At 40.9% G+C, this 27,629-nt stretch overlaps 2 protein-coding genes across 4 annotated transcripts in view; one reads left to right on the top strand and one right to left on the bottom strand.

The window, feature by feature from the left end:
- Nucleotides 1-352, top strand: part of FANCI (FA complementation group I) — a 60,721-nt gene extending 60,369 nt beyond the window's left edge. For all 3 annotated transcript variants that reach the window (XM_027851421.1, XM_027851419.1, XM_027851420.1), the window contains one exon: nt 268-352. In XM_027851421.1, the coding sequence (XP_027707222.1) occupies nt 268-333 (66 nt within the window). In that variant the 3' untranslated portion in view covers nt 334-352. The remainder of the gene's footprint in view (nt 1-267) is intronic.
- Nucleotides 226-27,629, bottom strand: POLG (DNA polymerase gamma, catalytic subunit). The gene is made up of 24 exons (XM_027851422.1): nt 27,450-27,629; nt 27,207-27,259; nt 26,542-27,137; nt 25,564-25,759; nt 24,530-24,697; nt 24,181-24,327; nt 23,807-23,886; nt 23,051-23,233; nt 22,773-22,921; nt 22,408-22,534; nt 21,447-21,671; nt 19,850-19,967; nt 18,927-18,986; nt 18,330-18,437; nt 17,566-17,726; nt 16,293-16,346; nt 15,880-15,997; nt 15,329-15,464; nt 14,947-15,193; nt 13,150-13,272; nt 11,853-12,021; nt 11,372-11,580; nt 977-1,137; nt 226-727 (listed from the first exon to the last, which is right to left on the bottom strand). Exons 3-24 carry the CDS (start codon nt 27,135-27,137, stop codon nt 663-665), a joined length of 3,600 nt encoding a protein of 1,199 aa, XP_027707223.1. The 5' UTR covers nt 27,207-27,259; nt 27,450-27,629; the 3' UTR covers nt 226-662.

Genomic DNA, 27,629 nt, shown 5'->3' with positions numbered 1-27,629 from the left:
TTAGATGAAAAGAAATTGAGGTTTAGTAATTTCAGTTATCTATACTATTCTCATTCTGATTAACCAGTATGATCAGGTCATTAAAAAAATTAAATGCAGGTAACAGATGGGAATTGTTATATATGCCCTACTTGCCTCTTTTATACACCTATAAATTGCTTTTCCCTTAAATTAGGTACCTTAAAAGGAAAAATCTTTCCTCCAAAAAGCAAGAGTGACACAAACTTTGATAAAATATTTTTATTCAACATTTCTCTCTCCTTCCAGACTGTTGCATCTGAGCAGAGAAAAGATAGTCAAGAACCAGCCAAGAAGAAAAGGAAAAAAAAATGAAATCCCTGAGTTGCTACGTACAGCATGACTCCCGACTGCTTCATGGCCTGTAAAGCCTTAGTTCCTTTTTGGCCTTCACCCTATGGCCATAGGCACCTTAGTTTTGAACCCACTGAAATGCACTCTACTTTTCTTGGCATGTCAGTGGCATGCCTTATCAAAAAGCACATAGACTCTGTAAGAATGTCTTTTTTAAAGAGAAATGACTGTCCCTATGAAAGCCCTGTCCCAGAAAAGGGTAAACTAAAAAACCTGTGGGATGGGAGTCATAATCAGTGTTAATGCTCCATAGGAGCAAAGGGGATGCCTTAGAATAGCATGTTCCAGGCTTAGCTTCTTTTCTCCAAAGATCCTTTGGTCAGTTTAATTATTTGATAAATATCCAGTGCTTCACCTGAAAGGCAATTAAAATTAATTAAAGGGACTTGTCTTGTGACTCTGGAATAATATAATCTAAAGGAAGATAGGGTAGTGGTTGAGAATGTTAATTCCCAGAAACAGGGTATGGTTCCCAGTTCCCTGTGGCAGAGTGGACCATATTTCTTTTCTTAATGAAAAAAAAAAATTCCCATAACTCTTAATTCAACTGTAACTCCAATATCTGCATGCTATGGGCATAAATGGAAGAATACTATATACTCACCTGGGGGGATCCCATATCTCCTTTCTAGTCCAGTTGGGTTGGAAGGTGTTTTACAGTCCATTGTCACTTCCTTCCTTAAGCATTGGTCAATATCAACTGCACTGAAAAAGGCCACAGACTGGGGCAGGTCGTTAAGACCTAGTTTATAGGCAAACATGCATCTGAAATAGAACAAATATTTTGCTAAGTGGACAGTCCCCCAAAGTCAAAGACTGACAGATACAGTCATACCTGTCTATTTATTCTCAGGCCATTAAGTTAAATTTATAGTTTTCCACAGAATCCTAATGCCAACCATCTAAAGAACAGTGGGTTTCCCTAAACCCCACTTAGCTGCTAGGCTGAAACCCATCTCGCATGAACACTTACAGGAGCCTTATATGACCAAATTTTGTTTTTACAAAAAGGTAAAAAGGAAGTTCCCTAGACAGTAGTGGGCAATATTGATCCTTGTTTAATAATTATCATATTCCTCTATTATAACCTTGGTAGAAACACAATCAATCATGGTTTCAATATCAAAAACTCACATGGAAGAACAATTTAAAAAAAAAAAATCAGTCATCAGTTGGGACCAGCAAAGTCCCAGATTACGTACCAGTATGTAAATACACTAATTTTGTTCAGACTGATGTTCTTGTTTATTAATCACGTACAAGAATGATGAAGGCTTTTTCTAAGATTCCTTCAACCAGGATTTAGTTAGCAGGACAACTGAAACAGTTTAAATGCTGTCCTACCCAGTGACGTCTGATGGAATGCAGGTGACCCTGGGTTTTCCTAGGCTATGCCAAAAGAGCCCAAGCTCTCTCTGGAAAAGGCCTGCACAACAGACAGGCCCGCAGGCCACGTGTGGCCAGACTAACAATGATTGGTTCTCCCAGGTCACATGACAGCCACTGAAATCCTTTGGCAGGCTACAAGCAGCTTTCAGGCTGTATGATTTGCAGGTCTGGTCTAGAAAGTTCTACCATGCTTGAAGAAAGATCATCACCAGTAGGCTGACCACTTCATGATAAAGTCTTTGTTTCATAGGTTGTCATAGCCCAAAAAACACAAAATGCTCCACAACCCTTTCTGCAGTGACTAGTAGAGTGGCATAAAAGAAATTGGGGGTGAGGGAGTGGGCAGAACAGTGTTAAGAATGACAGTTTTTATCTATAAAATTTAGGGTTAGTCCTTCCAAATTCATTGTTCAATGACCAAGTAAGTGGAAAGCTATTAGTAGAACTGAATCATATCAATCGTGACTTCATTACGAATCAAGAAGATCACAAATTTGGATGGGAAAAAATACCTCTTTATTTAAGTATAATTGGTTTCTTTTATAATTCTGTGTTCAGTTTTACGCATTTAGAAACATCATTGTGAGGATTCCAAGCCATACAAACAGGTTAAGAACTCCTGCTATAAATAAAACCAGAAGGTAAAATCTGACGCTAAACAGGATGACAAAGGATCTCCTTGAATAGGCAAATAAAAGAATTGGCAGAAGAGGTTTCATCATGTTATGTGAAGACAACAAGGAACATTTCATGGGACATACATGTAAGCATTTGCAAAAAAAGACCACCATGAAGACAAAACTTACATGCCAATATTTATTGAAAAGGAAGGTGAGATTCTCTGATGTGCCTGATTAAAACTTCCAAATACAAACAATCTATACTTTTTGATTAAGTATGGTATAGTGGAAAAGTCCTAGGCTTTAGAGTCAAGAGGACCTAAATGCAAAGTCACAACTACTCATGCAGCTTCTTCATCTATAAAATAAAGGTGGTGTACTAGATAAACTTGAATGAATAAATGAAAAAACATTAAGTCCTGGGGATACAAATAAGAAGTAACACCACAAGAGTCCTCAGGAGCTTACTTTCTAAGAGGAGGGGAAACAACATATAGGGATATCGTGGCCAGGATTATGATCTGGTAAGTCACAACAATGCTGACTGGAACAATAGCACACTGGAAGTTATGGATACTAGTGTAAAGTTGATGGCCATGTAGTTGGAAAAAAGGATAGAGAGGAGAGAAGTTAGGGTATAAATGACACGACTGGGCAAAGGAGTGAATATTATGTAGGAAAGGGCAGCAAGTTCAAGATGTGAAGGTTGTAAACATGGATGGCTAGTAAGAAGGCAGTACCCTTAACAGAAATTAGAAAGTTAGGAAGAGAGATGGGTTTTAATGGATTCTCTTTTGAACATGTAGAATTGTGGAGTTTGAAAAGTTGAGCTTAATCAAGGTAGAGATATCCTGGAAACTACTGGTGATGTGGGACTGGAACTCAAGGGAGAGATGAGAGCTAGATATGCAGATCTGAGATTCATCAGCATCACAATAACTGAAATCCATGTAAGCTGATGAGATCACCAGAAAAAATAAACGGAGAAAAGAAAAGAGGGGCTCTGCTCAGTTGGTCAGGGATAATAATGACCTCCCCAGCAAAGGAGATCTATAATCAAGAATTTTGCTTTAACCAATTCAACAATACTATGTATCACACACTCTGCTAGATTCCAGGGAATCAAAGAAATGCAAAGTAATTTCGGGGGGTGGGGGGGGAAGAAGACGGACACTAACACTGGAGAAATTTAGAAAGGCTCTTCTGTAGCAGACGGTATTTGGGAATTAAGGGTTCCAAGAGGTGGATGTAAGCAAGGAAAGCATTCTAGGCATGGAAGACAGCCTAGGCAAAGGCACAGAGATGGGGCAAAATTTCTGATTAAGTTTCATGATCAGGCCTGGAAACCACACAGGAAAAAAACTCAGTGAATAACAAACACCTTTTGTTTAAGCTGATGATAAACAGTTTAGACAACCCACAGAGCCAACCAGTATGTCCACACATCTTTTGACAAATGATGTAGATGCTAACAAACTGGGCTCCAAATGGAGTGTGAGAAGGAAAATGGGTGGATCTAACTGCCTTTTGGAAAATTGTGCTACGTAATTATCCTAACCTCACAAAAACAAAGACCCATCATTTTAATGCTGATAGTCTTCCAATTATGCTCTATGGTTATGAGTCATGGAATACTATGTCTCAAAAATTAAGAGGAAATAGAGAAGTGCAGATTTGCATGAAGGTCATATTGACCACAGAGAATTACACAGGAGAAGCAATGTAAAAAAATTATATTACCTGAGAAATCTATACTGTTGAAGGGAACACCCACTTTGCTAAGATCTCAGAACCCTCAGAATACTGAAGTTATAATGGTAAAATGAAGAGAGTTTGGGGCAGCAGAAATAGAACATTGACAGAACTGGATATAAAGTAAATTCCATTCAACTGCTTAAATATTCCTATCACTTACTTGCCTATGTCTAATTTGGTTTGTTCACTTCAAGAATTTTTATCCTGCAACTAAGTCCCCTATGAAAGATTAATCATATGTTATCTCCTCAATCCTAACATCTTAGTTGCAGATGTCTAAATTATCCATGCTTCCTTTCAAGTTCTGTTCTTTTACTTTTAAGTTCCCTATTAAGAAATCTACAATTACTCAGACTGATCTTAGTGAGCTATAAAACTGTCAATTTGTCAATGTGGCAACATCTATCTGTAATCTACTAGTCAACAAGCATTTATTCTGAACCTACTATGTGCCAGGCACTAGGCTAAGTACTGGCATTAATAGTGTAATTTCCTTTTCAAAACCTCTATACTTGTCCCATTCTAACAAATTTTAGACGGTTTTGACTAAACAGAGGAACTTTTCAGAGGCATCAGCAAAGAAAGGAAAATTGGTCTTTTCTAAAGTACTGAATACATCTTTGTAAAAAAAATGCTCAGTTGAATTGAAAAATCTATACAAGATAAAATGCTGACTAGGTCTACCACAAATGGGTACAAATGAACTGTTCTAGTATCTCCTCTTTGGGTTTCCAATTTCACCCTTGCCCTCTTTTCTTGACAAACGACTTCAATTCCAATTTTGCTAAAATTGAAGCCATTTGACAAGTCACCTCCTTCTACTTCCCTCCTCCACTTCTTTAGGTTTCTCTAGTCTCAGAGGAAAAGCTACCCTTCTACTTTTATTCTTGATCCTTCCTTCCTATCTCTTACATGTCCTTCCTTCATAAACCACCAGCTCATGCATTTCCAAATTCTCTTCTTGCTCCTTCCAATCACCTTATAAAAATGCTCAGGTCTTCCCTATCTGGCTTCAGTCCATACCACTTTAATAAAACATTCCTCTCCTGAGTCAAGGTAATGACCTTATCACTAAAACCCCAACAACATTCTCTGATCTCTCTGCAACATAAAACACTGGACACCACCGTTCTTAAGATCCTTCTTCACCCTTGGCTTCCACAAAACTGCACATTCATGGTTCTCCTACCTCTAGGTATCCCCATCTCTTCATCCTCCTTAGGACCTTTTAACATGGCTATACTCCAAAGTTCTAACTCAAGTTTTCTTCTATATAATAAAATATCTCCTTATTATAAGTGATCTCATCCACTCTCATGGCTTCATTTATCATCCACACAGATGACTCCAAATTTTTGATATCCTTCATCTCTTGCTGAGGCTCTAGACCTATTATTTCTAAATCTGACTAGATAGCTCCATTTCCAAGTCCCTCTGGCACCTTAAACTCATCTTGAAAACTGAATTCTTGCCAGGAATGGTAGTACACTCCTGTGGTTCCTGCCACTATGGAGGCTGAGATTGGTGGATCCCTTGAGTTCAAGAGTTCTGAGCTAGAGGAAAGGGCTAAAGTTAAGTGCATGAAGAATATCAGCACCAAATGCAGCACCACTGTGGGAAAATAAAGCCAGCACGCTGCCTAAGGTGGAGTGGACCAGCCCCAGGCTGGAAAACAGATGAAGTCAAAACTTCTAAGCCAACCAGCTATGGGATTGGGCCTGTAAGTGGCTGTTTCACTTCCAGCCTGAGTGAGAGAGGAAGACAGATGACAGAAGGAAAGAGAGGGAGGGAGGGAGGGAAGAAGGAAGTAAGAGGGAGGATAATTTTACCCCCTTTCTTTCTGCTAATGACACTGTTGTCCCAGTCATCCTCTCTTAGTCCTTCTACGTTGCCCCACACATTCAATTAGTTAGCAACTCTTGTAGTTTCTACCTCCACTATCTCTTATTTCTGTCCCTTCTATTACAACTACACTACTGGGCCCTATTCCTTTCTATCTTAGACTCCTATAAAACCTAATGAATTGGCCTTCCTACCTCTAGTCAAAAGGATATTAACCTGAGGTCTGTGAATGTAACATTTTGAAAACTAGTCCAATATACTTCATTTTTGTAATCCTATGTAGTTTATTTTGTGCATTTAATAGCATTACTCTAAGAAGTTCATAGGCTTTACTAGACACAGCCAAAGAGGGTCCATGACACAAAGAAGGTTAAGAGCCCATGCTCTAGTCTTCCCTTTCTCTAATCCATCTTGCACACAGCTGCCCAAGTAATCTTCCTAATGCACTGCTATGATCATTTTAGTCCTCTACTCAAAACTTTCAGTGGTTCCCCACTGTTTGATTCAAGGATCTTTACAACCTGGTTCCATCTCTTACTACTACTACCCTTTACCTACTTTATGTTAGACACATACCTCATTCATCCTAACATCTTGCCCTCTTCCACTTCTATATCCCATGCCTGAAATGGATTCCCCTCCCCTATCTTTGTCCCTAATGTCCTTCCTTTTCTTCAAGACTGAACTAGGATGCCACTTTGAAGCTTCTCCTGGCTCCCATCGTGGGAGAGGGAAAGGTACTTTCTCCTATCTCAAATTTCTTTCTTTTCAAAAGTACTTTTTTAACCTCTTCAAATTTCTCATAACACTTCACCTGATCTCTCCTTTACATTTATCCCACTTCCTCTTATATTAGTTACTTGTATGCTTGTCCTTTCCCTCACTAGACTGTAAGCTCATTCAGAACAAGAGCATTATCAGACCTATCTTGCCATTTCTAGTGCCCATGACAATATCTTTCAAAAGACAGACACTTAATAAATTGGATTGCTGTGGAAAATGTAACTCAGGAGCTTAGCACTTCTGATTTAATAACAAAACAGTCCAGTTAGGACCATAGGGCTATTGTGAAACTAACTGAAGAGTCTCAAACAACTTTCAGAGAAACATTACCACAGAACCTGAGAGTTGGAAGGGCCTCAATGGTCATCTAGTAATGGAATCCCCACTATAACAAACCCAGCAACTGGTCATCTGATAGTCTCTGCTCAAAGGCTCCCGCAGAGAAGAAACGCACTACTTCTCAAGGCAGCCTATGCCACTTTTGGACAGCTCTATTAAAGAGTTTTTCCTGGCATGAAGCCTAAATGGACCTCCTTACCACCCACTGTTCCTGATTCTGCCCTCTGGGGCCAAGCAGAATCAATTTAATTCTCCCTCTGTGTAACAGCCCCTCAAATACTTAAAGATACTTATCATATCCCCCTTCGGGTCTTCTCTTCTCCAGTATAAACATTTTCAGTTTCCTCAACCAATTCTCTTATGACATGGACTCAAGACCCTTCAACATCCTGGTTGCTCTTCTCTGGAAACTCTCCAGCTTATCAATGTCCTTACTAAATGGTAATGCTCAGAATTGAACACAAAACTCCACATGAGACCTGACTGGAGACAGCAGGACCATCATGCCCATAGAGATGGAAGCCACACTCTTCCTAATTCAGCCCAAGAGTGCATTGGTTTTTTTTTTTTTTTTTTGGCTGCCACATTACACTTCTGACTCATACTGAGTTAACAGATCCCTGAAACGCTCATTTTATTTTCAGAACTGCTGTCTATCCATGTCTCTCCCATCTTGGATTTGGAGATTGATTGTATGTACCCAAGTACAAGGCTTTACACTTATCCCCACTGAATTTTGTCTTGTCTGACTGAGCCCAACGCTCTGGGCCAAGGGTTTCTCAACCTTTTTCATGTCATGGACCCTTTTGACATTCCGGTGAAGACTATGGGATCCATTTCAGAATAATTTTTTCAAATGCATATAACACTCAGGAAACACAGCATTAACAATACATATGATTAGAAAGGAAACCAATTACACTGAAACACAGTTAGCAAAATATTTTTTAAAATAAGTTCACAGACCCCAGGTTAGGGATACCTGCTCTAGATTGCTAAGTTCATTTTAGATCCTGACAGTCATCCCTCCCAGCTTTGCAAATCTGATCAGCATATTATCTATCCCTTTATCAGTCATGAATAAAAATGTTTAAAAGTACAGGGCCAAGTAAAGATCTCAAGGGTACTGCCCTGGAGCCCTCCTGCCCTGCTGATACAGAATATAACAATTACTCTGAGTTTGGTCATCCAACCAGTTCTGAATCTAGCTGATGGCGTTACTGTCTCATCTCCATCTTCTCCACAATAAGAGTATGACACATTTTATCAAAAGCTCTGCTAAAATCTAGGTAAACTATATTCATATCATTCCAGTCATCTACTAGTTTAATATTCCTGTCAAAAAGGTAAATAAAGTTAATCTGGCATGACCTATTCTTGATGAAGCTATGCTGCCTTTTTTCTCTTTCTAGGTATTTGCCAACCAGCTCTTTAATGATCCTTCCAGGAATTTCCCACTGGCCTATAATCTACAGGCTCTGCCATTATGTTCACATATATGATTGCATGTGGCAAAGCTAAACAGAAATGGCAGAGATCATTAACACTGTCATCTTACTGTACACCACTATATGACAGGAATCAACACAGCAGATGCTGAATGAAGGAAAAAATTAATCATCTCAAGTTGTTCCTAAGTCTGTTTTCCTCAGAACATACAAACGAATTTACATAGAAAGTACCTGCAAAAGTGTTCTCTGGTTACACAATTCTACTCCTCCAAAACCAATCAAAGCTTGGGATGACTGAAAAATTGGTAGTAAGGTTTGTTGGAAAGGTGAGGTACCACAGGTATAGAATACTGCATAACACTGCCAGGCTCAGTCAATATAATGGCTGATTTCCATTTAAAATAACTGTAGACAATATAAAATACTTGGGAGTCTACCTGCCAAAATAAACCCAGGAACCATACGAAAACAATTACAAAACACTTCTCACAAATAAAGTCAGATCTAAACAAATAGAAAAATATGAACTGTTCATGGGTTGGCCAAGCCAATATAATAAAAATGACAGTTCTACTTAAATTAATCTGCTTATTCAGTGCCATACCAAACCACCAAAAATTATTTTATAAAGCTAGAAAAAATAACAAAATTCATCTGAAAGAACAAAACGTCAAGAATATCAAGGGAATGAATGAAAAAAAAATGTAAACAAAGGTGGCCTAACCATACCAGATCTCAAACTATATTATAAAGCAGTAATCATTAACATAATCTGGTACTGGATAAGAAATAAGAGCAATTAGATCAGTGGAACAGATTAGGTACACAATACATTGCAGTAAATGATCATCGTAATTTAGTACTTGATAAACCCAAAGAGCCAAACTTTTGGGAGAAAAACTCATTATTTGACCAAAAAATGGCTGGGAAAACTGGAAAACAGTATGGTAGAAACTAGGTCCAGAACAAAAATTTATACTGTATACCATGGTAAGTCAAAATGGGTATGTGATTTAGACATAAAGGGTTATACAATAAGCAAATTAGGAGAGCATGGAATATTTTACCTGTCAGATCTATTGATAAGGGAAGAACCAAACAAGATATAGAGAACATTATGAAATATAAAATGGATAATTTTAATTACATAAAATTAAGAAGGTTTTACACAAACAAAACCAGTGCTACCAAAATTAGAAGGAAAGGAGAAAATGGGGGAAAAAATTTACAGCAACTATCTCTGATAAAGACCTCATTTCTCAAATGTATAGAGAACTGAGTCAAATTTATAAGAACAAATCATTCCCCAATTGATAAATGGTCAAAGGATATGAACAATTTTCAAAAAAATCAAAGCTATCTATAGTCATACCAAAAAACGCTCTAAATCACTCTTCATTAGAAAAATGCAAATCAAAACAACTCTGAGGAACCATCTCACACCCACAGGGAAGGATAGACTTCAGAACTCAAAATATAACAACAAATGTTAAAAAATGTTTTTTACAGGTAATTGGGGAAAAAATAAAGTATATGCTTCTAAAATTAAAAAAATTTGATGCCTGATGGAAATTTCAGGAAATGACTGTGATATGTAACAAAACCAGTACAACCAAGATTAGAAAGAAAGCAGAAAGCTGGCAAACAATTTTTACAGCAAGTGTTTCTGATAAAGGCCTTATTTCTCAAGTATATAGAGAACTAAGTCAAATTTATAAGAATACAAATCATTCCCCAATTGATAAATGGGCAAAGGATACAATCAAGCAGTTTTCTGATAAAGAAATTAAAACTTATCTATAGTCATATGAAAAAATGCTAAATCACTACTGATTAGAGAAATGCAAATCAAAACAACTCTGAGCTACCACTTCATACCTATCAGATTGGCCAGTATGACAAAAAAGAAAAATGATAAATGTTGGAGAAGATGTGGGAAAATTGGTACACTAATGTATTGGTGGAAGAGTTGTAAACTGATCCAACCACTCTGGAGAGCAATTTGGAACCACACCCAAAGAGCTATAAAATTGTGCATACCCTTTGATCCAGCAATATCATTACTAGGTCTGTATCCCAAAGACATCATAAAAAAGAGAAAAGGACCACTGTTTTTGTCATATTAGCCAATGTAAAAAAATATTAATAGCAGCTCTTTTTGTTGTAGCAAAGAGTTAGAAATTGAGGGGATGCCCACCAATTGGAGAATGGCTGAACAAGCTGTGGTATACGAATGTAATGGAATACTACCATGCTATAAGAAATGATGAGCAGGCAGACTTCAGAAAAACCTGGAAAGACTTACATGAACTGATGCTGAGTGAAGTGATCAGAATCAAAAAAACACTGAACAAAGTAACAGCAACAATGTGCAATGATCACCTATGACAGACTTAGCTCTTCTCAGCAATACAATGATCCAAGACAATTCCAAAAGAGTCATAATGGAAAATGCTAACCACATCTTGGAGAAAGAACTGGTGGAGACTGAATGCAGATTGAAGCACGCAATTCATGGTTTTTTTTCTTTTGTTCTGTTTCTTCTTTCCCAACATGACTAATGTAGAAATACGTTTAACAAATGATTACACATATATGACTTATATCAGATTGCTTGTCATCTTGGGGAGGGGTGTGGGAAGGGAAGGAGAAAAATTTGGAACTCAAAATCTTATTAAAAAATAAAAGTTGAAAACTGTCTTCACATTGAATTGAAAAAAAAACTATTTACATAAAAAATGACTGTAATATACATATAAATAATATAAAAATAAATTATTAAATAAATAGAAAGTAACTTCATGGCTCCTGGAACCTTACCTTGTCAGAAGGTTTGTGATCTGCAAGGCAAGGGCTGCACGGTAGCGATCTTTCTCTTGAACCAGGTAGCGCACTTCATCATGAATGCTGATACAGAAACGGCCACTGATGTCAAATTCTTCAAACAGCCATTTCATAGCCACAAGCATCAGATGCAGATAATCCACAGCTGAGCTCTGTACCACCCAGTTCACTCGGCTGGTCACAAACTGAAGAAAGATGGAAGATGAATAAAAATGAGGTGATGGAAACTACAGAGAATGCCAAGACTCAAGATCCCAGATCACAGTCTGCTGAACTCCTGTGACCCCAGAAGGAGAATGACTCACTTCGAAAGCTGTTATGGTAGGAGCCCTGAAGAAAGCTAGGGATCCCCACATGGCAGTTCTCCCATTGCAGGTTAGGATGCTCTGTGTCAAGAACATTAATCTATATGAGGGAGTCACAGTGACCTCACCCAGGCATACTAAAACTGACTTACCTCTCCTCTGACAACTGCAGGTTCCAGGGCACGGGAAATTTGGCAGCCCAGTACAGGGGTTCTAGGAGCATCTGACATGGCAATGCTCTCCAATTTGTTGAACATCTCTGACTCTGTCCCTCCGGCCCAGGCTCTGCCAGCTACCAAATCCCACTTTCTCCTATGAGACCTGAACGACCACAAGAAAACAAGTTCTCAGATTTGTCTTCTAGCTACAATACGGATACCACTACCACTTGGAAAGAGGCAGCACAGCTGAAGAAAAAACAGTATTCCTACTCTCTGGGGATGCAATAGGACAAGGGAATTGGTGTTAATTTTATAAATAGAGAACTAAGGCACATAGTAGGGTAATTTATTAAAGGATCCTGGGAAAGACCAAAATCACAAAGAAGGCAAATTTTGTGGTTCCCCAACATAACTCACATTTAGATAGTTCTTTTTAGTTACAAATAACTTGTAGATATATAATCTCATTTAATCCTCATAATAATCATGTGAGAAAGATAACAGAAATATTATCCCATTTTATAGATGAGGAAACTGAGACATAGTGAGGTTAAATGACTTGCTGAAGTCTCCTGGCTTCCCAGGGCTTCACACTGCAATATCAACTGAGGCACACCCTCCCTGATAAGAGAAAATTTTAGGTACAGTGTAAGATCAAGGGTCTCCCTACTATGTGAAGTTTCTTCAAGGATAAACTCAGGTACCATTTCTTCCATAAAAGACTTCCTTGATTCCCTCCCAAATGAAAATGTTTTTCTCTCACTCAAATTTTTCAGAGCACTTCACTCTTCACTTGAATCTCTTCCTTGCACTTATGTTATGCTTTCTTGTATCACAGTTCATTATGTATTTTCTCATATCACAGTTCATTATGTATATGTCTCTCCCCACTCTCAATTTGTGCCCCTTCCCCCTCCACCAGATTGTGAGTTGCTTGGGAACAGTTCTAGAGTACACTGAGCTTTCTGTCCCTATAGCACCTAGCACAATGCCTTGAACATATTAATAAATGTTAACTTAATTAAGTCTGAGGATTGATGGGAGTTTTGTGATACCTTCAAAATGACACCTCATCTGTGCTCCCCCACTCCTAGAAGTTTACTCAGTCCCTTTCAATCCATCCTACATACCAAATTAAACTTTCTAAAAAGACGCTTTCATTCTGTCGCTACTTCCCTACTCAAGAACCCACCATAGTACTCCATTATGTACAAACTAGACCAACCCTTGACCTTGAAATCACTAGCTCCATGTCAGTCATTCTTAAGAAGTAAATCATTTCTCTTACAACTTGGAAGCTTCTTTTTGGATCTTCCGTAGGTCCTGAAGAGAGACCCAACCATCTTCGGTCCTGTCCAGTTGAATCCCCAGGTCCTCCACCAACCACTCACCATCCTTCGAAAGTTGATACCTGACAAAAAAGAAATGCAAACCAGTCCACAAGGGTTTACTGAGTGCCTGCTCTGTGGATGGCTAATGCTGTAAGGAACTTTCAGGGTAGTATGGAGTTACAACACATGCACAATATCTAATACAAATAATACAAAGACATATAATAGAAGCTCAAAGTAAGCTGGGAGAGAAGGGGTAATTATCAACTAAGAGGAAGATGAAAGAAAACTCTCTAGAGAAAATAGCATGAAAGTTGAAATTTAAGGGATAGTTGGTGGGAAAAGGCATTTCACAAAGGAGGAACAACATGACCAAAGGCAGGAGGACAGGAAGATATGTACCTGACGCTGTGGTAAGCACTTTGCAAATATTATCTCATTTGATCTTCATAACAACTCTGAGATAGGCACTATTATTTTCCCCATTTTACAGATAAGGAAACTGAGGCAACCCAGGATCACACAACTATTAAGTGTCTAAGGCTGGATCTGAACTTAGGTCTTCCGGACTTCAAGCCCAGTGCTCTATCCATTGTACCACCTAGCTGCCCAAATAATAAAAACCATTCCCTAACTGATAAGTGGTCAAAGAATATGAACAGGCAATTTTCAAGTCATCAATAAAAATGTTAAAAGACACAAGGTCAAACACAAGTACTCCACTGAAGACTTCCTGCCATGTGACACTGAACTATTAACAACAACATCTTACCATGTCTGAATCCACCTGATTGTATAATCATTTAATTCATCTCTTTAAATCTACTAATTTAGTAATTTATCTGACACTAAATGATTTAGGGAAGAGAGGACAGGCTCAGAATGGAGAAAAGCATAAAGTGGAAAATTTTCTGCTACTTAAAAAAAAAATCACAAGTTAAAGTTTTAAATTAAGGTCTTTCCTATAACTACCTCTAAAAATTTAGCCTAGGTGAACAGATAAACTATGGTTAAGATACTTGGAAACAGAGAGATTAAGTTCAGCTTTAATCCTGAACCAGGGAACATTGAAAGGTTGAGGATATACTTCCCTTAATGGTTCTTTATTCCAGGCCAATATTCATGGTAAGATGATAAAAGCTTAGAAATGATGAGAAAAATACTGAACTATAACATAGGTATTTATGTTTTTGTAAGCTGCTTTACATATCTTCATTAAAAGACAATGATGGTTTAATATTTAAGATCAGATGTTTTAATCAAAAGCTTTTTATTTTTTTAAATAAAGTTTATGGTTAAATTAGGAGGACCAGAGCAAAAAGTAATAATCCAGATAATCAGACAAAACATACTTTTATTTGAGCCTTACTGTTCAGACCATGTAGTTATATCTACACACATCACTGTCACCTGTTAACAAAATAACTAAATTTCAGTCTCAGCTTTTTTTTTTAAAGATAAATAACCATTAGAAGGCAGAATCTGCAAAACTAAAAACACAAAGTAACAGAAAATGTCACACCTTTGAAAGGCATGCCAGCTCCAGGTTTCTAATCCAAGCTGGCAGGCTTTCTGTGGGCCTGAAAAAGGAGAGATCTTGGATGATAGGATAAAGCTACTAGGTACTGTACCAGTGAGAGAATGAATATAGCACTCTAAGTTAGAGGCCTACCAATTCCAAGGCTTCAGGAAGATTAGGTAGGGAATGGGTAAAAAGCAGACAGAGAAGGTCAAAATAAAGTAGAACTCCTTACTGGCGGAGACCTTTGGTAACAGCATACATCTGCTGAGCCTTTTCTTTGGCTTGCTGTGGTGTCAGGCGGTGGTTGAATTGCATCAGCAGACGCTCAGCAAAGGGCTGACCAGCCCCATAAATACGGCCATAGTTGAAGACCTTGGCATGCTCTCGACTAATGCCTACTGTGGATGCTGTCTTACTGTGTAAGTCAGTCCCACTGCTCTTCTTTCCCTGAAGAGTCATCCAACCGAAGGCAGTACAGCCTAGAGAAATAAAAAGACTTGGAAGCTTTCACCTAGGTGGCCCAGGGCCTCATGAGGGCAATAGATCATGTCTCTGTCAACCTACACTTCCCCCAACATCACTTACAGATTTCCCGTCCCAAATCTTTCCCTCACCATGAATTCCAGCAAAGTGGGCATCTCCAAGCACAGCAGCAATCCACAGTTCCTGGGAGTCTACGTCAGCCCCAACTAGAACATAACCAGGTGGGGCCTGCACCATGGCTTTCAGCTCACTACCCACCCGGTCCACCTATGGAATACACACCGTCCTATTCTTCAGACACCTATGGCAGATAAGAAGGAGGAGGAACAAACAAACCCTCTCCCCACCCTGGTTAGACCACCTCAAGCCACTAGCTCTGAGCTGAATAGGAAATGATAGGATCACCAAGGAATAGGGGAGTGGGTGGTGGGTCCTAAAAACCTTGGTCATGTCTTAGGCACCTCTAATAGTCTCTGAAATAAGGGAGGTGAGCGTTAGGCTCTTAAAATCACACTTAATAGTTGTGTGATCCTGGGTTGCCTCAGATCTTAAGACAGGATTTGAGAGGGCAAGAAGGAAAACAAGGAAGAAAATGAACAGATCATAAAGTTCCCTTCAAGGGTCAAAAATCTTCCCTTGATCCCCAAGATAGGAAATCAGGAGTCAGGAAAAATTGACATACCCTGGCATTGCTGGCTGTGAGCCAGGTAGGCTCTACTGCTCTTCGAGTGATGGTGCCAGCTGTCACCACCTGTGGCAGAATGGCCCCATAGCAGCCCTCTTCATCATAATCTGAGTGCCTAGAAGGGAAACTTGGAATCAGTGTTTAGATACCTTGAATTGGAAAGGTGTGGACACTAAAAACTGCACTGTAATTCATCCAATTACCATACTGCAAATGGACACCCCCCCCATGCTACACCCCTCTCCTCCAACACATGCATCACAGAACACCCTCACTTTGCCAGGTAATAGGTCTGAAAACGGGATACCATCCATACTCTATAAAGGAGCCCAACTGCCTTATGTAAAAGAAGAGGGCAGGGACTGCCCACGTTTCCCTTGTTTTCCCCCGGGTAACAACTTAGCTCCTACCTAATCACTGTTCGTGGCAGCTCTCCTTTCTGCAACCATACAACCATCTGGGAACTGTGGGGAAGTAGACAAAGCACAGGGTCACCCAAAACCCAAAAGGAAGCCAGTGACAATCTGCCTTTGCTTACTATATGGAAATCTGATCTGGATCCTTTCCCAATTTGGAGTACAGATCCTGGCCCTTAATTTGTCCCCATCAGAGTACTGGTTCAAGTTTAACAATGGCTGGGCTTTGGATCCTGTTCAGTCTAGGACTCCCAAGATGATATTTTTAGGGAGCAGAAACCAGACTCCATATTGGCCATGAAACTGACCAATCCTGGCGATTTTCCATCAACATTCCATTCAAAGACAAGCAGGTGTCTTTTAGTGTGTGACACGTAACAAAGACCTCCTAATGACCTTATGCAGGTCATCTCAGAATTTACAATAAAACACTAGGCTGACCCAGGACCAGAGACGGTCCCAAGACTCACATCCTCAGGGTTCAGCTAGAAGAACCTAAGAATAGAATGAGACAATATTCTTTAAAGCTAGAACCTCGGAGATCATCTGATTCAACCCCATCATTTGTAAAATGAGGTCAGAAAGGCTCATATAGGTTAAGTGACTCCCCTAAGGTTTTACAGCTCATTAATGGCAGAGTTGGAATAAAAACACAAGTCTAAGGGGCAGCTAGGTAGCACAGTGGATAGAGCACCGGCCCTGGAGTCAGGAGGACCTGAGTTCAAATCCAGCCTCAGACCAAACACTTGACACTTACTAGCTGTGTGACCCTGGGCAAGTCACTTAACCCCAATTGCCTAAAAAAACAAATAAATAAACAAAAAACGTGAAGGTTTACAAAGTAGCCTGCATAATGTCTCATTTGAGCCTTACAACTACAAGGAGGCTGTTGAAAACAGTATTATCCCCATTTAACAAATGAGGAAAACAAAGCACAAACAATTTTCCTAGTGAGACCTAGTGAGGTCTGGCCCAGCCTTAGATCATTCTGGGTTTAGTTGGTTCTCAATGTTTAGGTCCTCTTCCAGAGACAGTCTCAAGGATTTGGGTTAGGTAAGAAAATACAAGAGCCACCTTAGGCCTACCCTGGGAGTTGTTAGAAACTGCCACTAGCTTGTGACTCCATTCAATCTCTCCATAGGGAAAAGAAATCCAAACCATTTTCCTCTTTATGTAGTTTCTATTCTTTCCACTCAACCCCAAGAACCATAAAAAGGCTACTTCCATCCATACAAGGGGCCCCTCCCCAGTGTTTGCACTAGGCTACCTGATGCGCTTGTGAGCGTTCCTCCAGAAGGAGACCATCTTGTTGATTTCGAGAGCCCTCGGGCCACTGGCACCCCCTGGACCAGCCTGCAGCGTACCATCCTCCATCTTCGGCAGGAAATCCTTGGCAAAAGGGCTTCCCACATTACAATTATTGCCATCCTTCGGTGGTGGGGGAAAAGACCCATGGTAGAAAAGATCCACAGGTCAGGAACACACGTTGAATACCAAGAAAACTCCTTCCCTACTGGCCTGGGTCAGTTAAGCCAGACTATTGGAGTTGAAGAGCCGAAAACAACCCCAAAATGCTGGGGGGAGGGGAGAAATAGTCCAATTGCTAATTCCCCATGTCCAGAGCTCCTGATTCCCTTTATCAGTTCCTCTCCTTTAACATTAGAAAAGTTTCTGCCTTACCTTCTCACCTCAACTCTGTCTCCCTAACAAATGGAATGGTAGAACTACACTAGATCTGAGAGATGTCCTAAGGCATTAACTAACTTGTCAAGGTCACAGAACTATTAAATGGCTGTTTAATACCACACAAGCAGCCTTGCTATGTTAATAGCAAGGCCAGCCCTAAATTCAGACATTAGACTCCACCCCAACTTAGTTTCCTTCAGGGCTAAGTCTTATTTCTTGCAGGAAGGGACATGGGGGGAAATATGGTCATGTTATTAGCATTCTAAGAGGACAGACAAGAAGAATCATACTAATCAATCAACAAGCATTTCTCATGCCACTTTTATGTAACAGGCACACACTTACCTTGTGTGGCAGCTTGAAAAACCAGCAGCCAGGAATGTTCACATCGTTGTAAGGTCCATTGCCATGGTGATAAGTTGGCTGGCTAAGCTGCAAACTATTGGTCTCCTCCTATGGGTATGATATATATATATATATATATATATATATAAAAATAATATATATATATGTTATCCTAACCCTCTTCTATGTATTCATAGAATGAGAGTGTATTCATAGCAATGAGAGTGGTAGCAGGGAATAAGGTAAGTGACCTTATCCTGTAAAGTCATCCACAAGATACCCAACTCCCCAGATCCCAGGCACTGAGGAACAGAGGTAGATATCAGGTCCTGCCTCCCTTTCAAGTCTTAAGGGTGCTCTAGGTAGGCCTGTAGTGGCACCTGAAGTCAAGATTATAATCTTAAGAAGAGGCTCCTCTAAGAAGAAGCTGTTCCAAGAAAGAACTCTCTTCCCACCTCCTAATTCTTGCAGCACTCTAAACTCAAATGTCACCTCAGAAATTCACTGAGAAAAAACAAACCAGAAAACAGGACCAGTTTGCCTGCTGTCAAGTCTCACATCCCAAATTAGGAGCCCTCCAAGATCTCAGCCAGTTACCTGTGTTGCTCTACCATTTTCAAAATCAGCATCAAGTTCCAAGTGGCTCAACTCTTCTACCTGAATGAGGCAAGGAGAGGAGTAAATAACAATAATTACAATGTTAAATGATCTCATTTATAGAGCACTTAAAAGGTTACAAAACACTTTCCTCACTACAACCTTGTAAGGTAGGCAGTACAAAATACTGTTATCCCCATTTTACACACAAGGGTACTGAAGTCCAGAAAGGTTTTCAATGACTTAGTCAAAGTCACAAAGCTAGTGTCAAGAGTTAGACTTTGAATCCTATTCTTCTAACTCCAAGACCCAAGCTCTTTTTACTTTACCACAATGCCTAAGACCAACAAAGAGCTGACGAGTAAACTGCCCTTTCCTTGACACCTTGTCTTGCTAGAGTACCCCTTCTCCCTCAAACCAAGTTTTGGATGTTTACACAGAGCCTCTTCTCCCCTAAAAGAATCACGGGCACATCAGTGTCCTGAGAAGAGGGGTCCCCAGGAAAAACAAAAAACAATGCCTCCATTCACAAGTGCCTCTTTGATACTTCTTCCTCTTCAGCTCTCTCCATTACATCAATCCAACTGCTAAGGAGTGAGGGAGGAAAACCTGAAAAAGCAGCCTTAAGAGGACAGCAAGAACACTACCACCAGGACTTGGGGTCCCAATCTGAGGTTTCAGACTTATCTTTACCCTCCTGTCGCCTATATTCAGGAAGATGCCACATCCTCCCCATCTCTGACAGAAAGAAAAGAGGAAGGCCTACACGTCCCATCCAGTTTTCCCGGGGAACTGCTTTGGGACCCCAGGGATTAGGTCCAGGGACAGAACTCAGACTCCACAGCTAGTCAACAATTCTCTCCTGTTGCTAATGGGGAGGTTCAGATGTCCCCATTACTTCCTGTGGCTAAAGCTGCCCTTACCGTCTGCCACACTGTGCTGTCAGTGAGCATGAACTCCTCTAGTGGTGGCTGGGCCATCAGTACAGGTTGCTCCTTCCCCCTGTCTCTGCAGTATTTCTGATAGAGGGCTTCAATGGATCTGTAAAGGCAGGTTGAGAAGAGCAATGGCATAAAACACATATAGAAAGATGGCCACTAAGCCATACAGAAGGATCCCTGAAGGCTGCACAACTGACTTAGAAAAACATGTGTCAACATTATCTAGGTTCTACTGTATTTAATTTACTTTGTTAAATATTTTCCAATTATATTTTAATTTGGTTCAGTCAAAGTATTACTGCAGCCTCTTTGATAATCTTTTATTCGATACGGTTACATAAGTATACATTAGTGATATTGTGCAATCATTTTTTCTGCTTTCTCTCTCCATCTGGAGTACTTGGACATCTGTTTCATCAGAGAAAAGTGATAAAGTGAAGAATCAAAATTTCTCCTGAGGACTGAAAGCCCCAGCTCAGGTCATGGCATTGCTCATGTCCAATATCCATAAAGGAGAAGACATCCATAGGGATATGGTAAAATGGATGGTGAGTGGGGAGATGATTTTTCACTTGTCAATGCAGCTATATGTCACTTGATTTTTTTCCAGCCCAAGCTCTGCCTAGGGAATGTGTTTAGCTCCCTAAAAGCTCCCCTCTCCAAATGAAAGTGCTGATTTCATGATAAGACTTTGGATATAAGTAACCTCTCCTATCCCATCTCTAATGTATTAGAGAATGCTCTTCTGAACTTTAAATGAAGCTAATGATGTGGCAATCAGATCAAAATATTACTTATTTGCTGCTACAGTCCAAATTACTCTCTGGGGGCCAAAATGACAGAAGAGAAGCAAAACTAAGAAATATTGGGCCTTATGCCAGATTGAGCCAGGACTCAACTACCCCAGAAACTTTGTGGATTTTCACTGACACCCTGTAAGACAGAATTTGAGAGTAAGGATTGTCTCATTCTTTTTAACTGTACCCCTAAAGTTCTGGGGTTTTTTTTTTCACTATTTAGCTTCCAGACACTAATTCGGTGAGGTCTAGGCCTCATTCTTGCCTTGAATATAACACCACTCTAAGCAAACCTTAACTAACTGCTCACTCCGTTTCAGTGGAATGTTGGGAAGGTATGAGGATTCTGGAACTATAAATATGTAAATCTCTGATTTACTGGATGACAAATGTAATCTCTGAAAACCCCTTCAAACATCTCTGATAATCTTAGTTAACATAAAGGTCCCTGTCCTATGTCCACACAGTGAAGAAGGAAGAGGAAAAAGGGTAGAGACTCTTCTGAAAAGCAGTTTAAGGAGTGTAAATTTTAACTTGATCCCCAGGATGAGAAAAGGAGAATCAGAAGATACACAGAGGAGGATTGCTGGCTGTGGGAGTATAACCCTGTGGGCTAATGGTGCCAACCATGATGACTTTTTGTAGAGTAGCCCTACCAAAACCCTCCTCATCACGCTACAAATGTCTGGACCCCTTCTCCCTATCCACTGAAACTGGGGCCTAACTTCCCCAAGTTGCTCATCACGTAAGATCTCTGAAAGGCATCCAGCCTAGGCTCCTACCTGTAAGGACAGCCAGCAGCATCTGTCTCTGAGGAACCTACTAACAGGTTATCCCGCCGCCCGGGTACTAAGTAACCCCAGCCATGCCGCTCTGAGTAGTGCACAGGGAAGCCATCCCACGTTAACATCATGAGTTTTGGAGTCACTCGCATCTGCAGGCTGATAAGGCTGGGGCCTGGCACCCAGGAAGGATCATTCAGCCGAGGACAGAGTTTCCGATACCACCTGTGTTACAAACATAGAGATTATAGGAGAAAAGTGATTTCCAACTACAGCCATTCTTTCCTCCTCCTACAAATCCTACATATCCTTCAAGGTCCAGCTCTTCTCTTCAAAGCTTTTCCCAAACTATTCAAGCCTAAACTGATCACCCCCTTCTCCTCATTTCTACTGAAATTATAGTCAGCTCTTAAAGGTTCTTAAATTATTTCAATTTTGTTAAGATTATCTCCCTAATAAGAATGCAAATTCCTTAACAACAGGAACCCTTAACTTTAAACATCTCTGTATCTCGAAAAGTGCTGGGTATATATCAGTGGCTAAATAAACTGTGGGTTAATTCTTTAAGATGATTTGGGATCCCAAAGACAACAGCAATAAGAACCGTACAGTCACCCTCTTCAGATAAGCCCAAAATGAGGGCACACACCTATGCACACATACATGTTAAGGCTGGGAACTCATGTCATTCCTACCTCAATCCTGACTTCTTTGAACAAACTGTGAAACTGAAGGGCTCCTCCTTAGGGGAAATGGCAAAGATATCTAAAAACTGCACAACTGGATTTAATAGCCTGACCTCTGAGACATGATTTCTCTACTGCCAAATCTACCCTCTGCTGCGGAACTGGGGGAGAGATAGGAATGAGGCAAGGGAAGAAGATGAAGGCCTGGGAGACATTTAGCCTATGAAGGAGGTGGTGCCCAAAGTGTCCCTCCTCCCCTTGGCCCAGAAGCTCACCCTGGATGTCCTGGTAAGTGTTGAGTCCTCTTGGGTAACAATGCCACTGTCTCTTTCAACTCCTCCATTCGAGTTCTGATGGCAGAATCACTCTGCAGTTCTTCCTCTTCACTAGGAGGGCCAGGATCTGTCACAGGAGAAGATGATCAAAACACAAACGGACTCCCCAAAAATGGACCTATTCTGCATTTCCACATTCCACTCAACAAAGAAGCCCCTATTTGGGCCTAGGAGTATTTTGCCAAAATGGATTTTGAAACCATCCTCTGAGTTTCCCTATGACATTTTATGCTCCAAGAGCTCGGTTATGTCCATCATTAAACCCTACTTTCCACACCTCCTAACCTCCCCTGTTCCAGTCCTACCTTCTTGTCCTTTCATCTCTGAGGATTTTTCAGCCTCAGATGAAGATCTGCAGGATATATTCTGATCCTTCTTTCGAATCTTTTTCTTCTTTAGCTTAAACTCCTGTAGGTCCCATTCCAGGTCCCAAAGCCAGGGGTTATCTTTGTACCTGAAAAACAAAACTACTCAACACTCATACTCAGCTAACAGATTTTAATACCTAGGTTCACCCTTCACCCAATTTGGGCTTCCAAAGGCCCATGAGCAGCCACCCCAAGACTCTCACTCCCAGGACTACCTTTCCCCAGATACTAGCTGACAGGCATCATTGGCAAGATCCATCAGAGACTTCTTCATCTCCTTCTGCAACTCCTCATAAGTAGTCTGAGCCTCCATTAAGTAGCGATCCCAGTTCTGGTTGACAGGAAGATAAGACACTCCCATCTCCAGCATCCCAGCTAGTGTTACAGGGTGAGGGCACCTTCAGGGATGAAGACAGCTCAACATAAGCCTCAGAGAAGGGACAGAAAGAAGAAAGGGCATATAGTGGAAAAGGCACAAAATTAGAAATAAAAAGACTTGGGTCAAAGTGTCGGCTTTAAGACTTACTAGACATGTGACCTGGCACCAGCCACTTAACATCTCTGAGTCTGTTTCCTTGTCTATAAAATGGGAATAATGGATACTTGCACTACTTACCTCACAGGCTAGCATTATATAAATGGGAGCTGTTAACATTATCACCCTACACTTGACAAGTGGAGTCAAGACCCAAGCAACCCACCTCTCCCTCCAAAGACAACAGATATGAAAAATGGTTTCCTCTTCTATCTTCCCTCCCTATGTTTTTCCTACAAGGCTTCTGAGGAAACAATCAGGGACTGGAGACACTAGTTGAATTACCAAGTCTCTTGATTGACTGTCCCTGGGAAAAACAGCAGGTCCACTAGGCCTCTCCCACCAAGAAGAGGGACCCTGGTAGCCAAGAAGCACCTGACTGAAGGAAGCCTACATGCACACCTCTAGGCTCCTTCTGCCCTCGAGGTCCTCTCACCTCTCCATGAAGAGTGGTAACTGTTCCTGAAAAACCTCATAGGTGGCCTGCACGTCCAAAGCACAATATTGCATCAGATCCTGTAAGAGATGATCACAAGAGGAACAAAGGGGTACCTTGCAGAATCATGACTCCTCTCCTCTCACTCAAGGTAAGAGCAGATTCTGCTACCTGCAGAAAAAAACTTCAGTTCAATATAAGCCAGTCTTATACTCCAAAGGAATCTACCACACTAGAGAGAGAGAAAAAAAAACAAAATCCTGGTAGCTACTTACAAAAAAGTCCAAAGGCCACACATACCTTCATTTTTTCTCTAGATTAAAAAGGTTCGTGTTCTCTCTAGCATCAGCCAATGCACTGCCCCACTACTATACCTGGAAATTTTCCCTGATGTCCTTCATGGTCCCCTTGACAAACAGTTCCCTGGCTTCCTTCTCCAGAGGTGGCCCCCCAACATACAGACTGTGCACATCTGCTAGGTTGTTGATGCTGCTGATGTCCAACCAATCCCAGGCACAGATCTAGGAGGATGAGAGAACAAGTGATTAGCTATGCCTCTTTCCTGTAACCCATCCTGCTCTGTACCCTTCCCTAGCCAGCTCTAAAGGAGACAAAAGAGACTGGAAACCCTAAGTAAAATGAAGTCAGAGAACCAGAAGAATTCTATCTCTGACTACTGATGTTAGGGATCAAAAGGTGGGCATTTGTAGTTTCCTCACTCACCAACGGGCCCGTGACTTTACTTTGGGTTTTCTTGATATGCTTCTGGACCTCCTGATAGCCTTTCTGTTTCCCCTGTTTGGCTGCCATCCAAAGGCTTCGCTGGAAGCTACTCAAGCCAGAGATGGCCATGTGCATACTCAAAGTGTCCAAGAAGCGCATCCGAGAGCCCTGGAAAACACACAACTGCTGAGATAACAAAAACACTCCATTTCAAAAGCTCAACTTCAGTCCAACTGGTCTACTCACTGTCACCTGGATATTTAGTACACATGCCTACTTTCATGGTTTTATTCATTTCAAGCAGCATAACCCTGCAACGTCCCACCTACCCTTATCTGATTATCCAAGTTCTGCTCATATTTTAGGCTCAGTTCAAATTTCACCTCCTTTGTAAAATCTTCTCTGAGCACCCCAGTCAGAGGGATCTCTATCTCCTCTGAATTCTCACAGTATTGTCTACACCACACATTTGGCAATGAATCACAAATGGTCTAACATTTCTCTTACTGTTACCCTCACCTGCTATTTGTTGCATTATCTGTTATTTAACATTTAACGTCTTCTCTCCTCCAACCAGACCACAAGCTCCTTGACCATTGTGGGGCAGTGATAATCCCTTGGCACAACTAGCCTAGAACAGTGTCTTCAATCTAGTTGTGGAGATCAAGGATGGGGACCTCCAACTAAATTTTCTTTTAAATTTTTTATTAATTTATTTTGATTTATCAACAATCACTTCCACAAGCTTTTGAGTTTTAAATTTTTCTCCCCCTCCCTCCCCAACCTCCAACTAAATTTTACAAAGAAAGTCATTTAAATCCCCTGTAATTCTTTACTTTCCCCAGCTCCAGAATGGTTTAACATCTCAGATCCTTGACTATACAAGCACCAGAACCCTGGGCAAAGAGAAGCAATAACTGCTTTACCCACATAAGGCTAGAAAATACATCAAAACAGAATCCTAAGCAGAGAGTAAGTAAATGGGAAGCCAAGGACTCCATGCATAAGGAAAGTGATAGATGCAGAGTCCTCACCTGAATCAAGTACTGCTCCTTTATGTAGGCCCGATCAAAGCAAACATTGTGCCCTACAATCAAACGCTCCAACCAATCCTGCTTGGCTGAACCACTAATACTGGTAGGGGTCTCCAGAGGAATGAGGTCAGAGAGACACAGCTGTCTGGCCCAAGAGTAGCGTTCCTCTAAAAGCCTTCGGCTACACCATGAATACCTAGAGGCAGTGCAAAAATGGGGCTGGTGTCACAAAGAGGAATACAAAAACCACAGGCAGCTGTGCATATAACTTCTGACACTGGGATTGGATAAACGGGTAGTCCAAGTTCTTTGGCTTAGGGTTTGGGAGCTAACACCCAATTCTCTACCAATATCATTGTTACCAATAATGATTGAATGTAATGTGGAAATTTGTGTGCTTGAGTATGATCAGATTAAAAAATATCACAGAGAAGAGACTAGAGAGGCTGAGGAAAAAGATATAGAAGGACTATTTTACAAAGAGGTCAGATACAAGCCAAAAGGCAAGGAAATGACAAAGTAAGCTAAAATATCCTTGATATACCAGTATCCATAGTCATGATAAGTTTCCTGGAATAACCTACAGATCACAAGAAAGAATCTAATCCATGACAGCAGAAGCTATGTTTTGGTACTTAACACAAGGCTGAATATATACACACATGGTGCTTAATATATACCTACTGAACTGAATACGCAAGTCAGGGATCTGAAGTGGGGTCAAGACTCAACAATATCCTATGCTCCGTGTGCTACCAGCCAAAGTAAAATGAACGAGTTGAAATGGAAAAAAAAAAAAAGAATAAAGAACTGGGCAAGGAGAAAAAGACTAAAAGAAAAGGAAGGGAGGATGTGAGAAAGAAACAGTGTTGAGCTGTAAAAGAAAGCCATTAACAGTTACCTCATTTGTCCCTGGTGACAAATGTACCGCGGAGTGGGTACTCACATAAATGCTAAGGTAGAGTAGTTCTAACTTACCAAGAATTTGGTGATACAGCCACAGCTAAGGTGGGGCAACTGCCCTCTGCCATGCAGACCTCCACATCAAATACCAGTGCACGATCCTCAGGGAACTCCACCTGTTGTTCCTTCCCATCAGGCTCATATCTGGTCCAGCCTTCCTTCCAGGCCCACTTCTTGGGCAGAGGAGGCAACTGGGCCTGGAGCAGCTCATGAGCAGCCTCCAGGTAGGGTAGGCTTTGCTTCTGGGCTAAAATGCGGAAGTGCTGGTCCAAGTCTCCTCCATAAAGATGAGGCAACTGCAGCTCTACATCAGGAAGGGCAGAAGTCTCCTGGCCCCACAGCCCATGCTTCTGCAGATGTTCCACACTCTGCCGTATGGCTTCCTTAGAAGGCTGCACCTCTGGCTGCCCAAAGATCTGCTCATGAAGCCCTCTGGACAGCATCTGAATATGCAATGCATTCTGCCTCCTTTGGCTGTCCTCTCCAACTCCCACTGAAGATACCTCCGCTTCACAGGACTGCTGGCTAACAGAGGAGCCAGAAGCCCAACATCGAAAACACCAAGGCCGGACCCCACGGGCTGCTACCGTTCTCCATACCAGGCAACTCATCTGTAGTGGAAAAGAGCTCTGGACTAGGAGTCTAAAGCCCTGGGTTCAAGTCCCAGCTCCCCCACTTACCAGCTATGTATCTTTGGGTTACTCTTTTAACCTCACCGATCCTGTTTCCTTATCTGTAAAATGGAGATAGAAGAATTGTAGACTGTGACAACTGTAGAGACCCTTAAAGGAGCAAATTTATTTCTGTGCCCCACCCTGGCCACTTCCTACAATCTGTAAGCGACTTCTTCCCATTTTCAGTGGAAAAGAGCTCTTGCCTAGGAGGCTAAACCCCTGGGTTCAAGTCACGGCTCCCTCACTTACCAGCTATGTGTCTTTGAGTAAATCTTTCAACCTCTCTGATCCTGTTTCCTCATTTGTAAAATGGAGATGGAAGAAGAGTTGTAGAATGTGATAACTGTAAAGACCCTTAAAGGAATACATTAATCCCTGATCCCTCACCTTGGCTACTTCTTACAAGGTGACATACAAGTATAACTGATT

Source organism: Vombatus ursinus, unplaced genomic scaffold (genome assembly GCF_900497805.2).
Source record: "Vombatus ursinus unplaced genomic scaffold, bare-nosed wombat genome assembly UNPS02009205.1, whole genome shotgun sequence".
Taxonomy (NCBI): domain Eukaryota; kingdom Metazoa; phylum Chordata; class Mammalia; order Diprotodontia; family Vombatidae; genus Vombatus; species Vombatus ursinus.
This window is presented reverse-complemented; position numbering and strand designations above follow the sequence as displayed.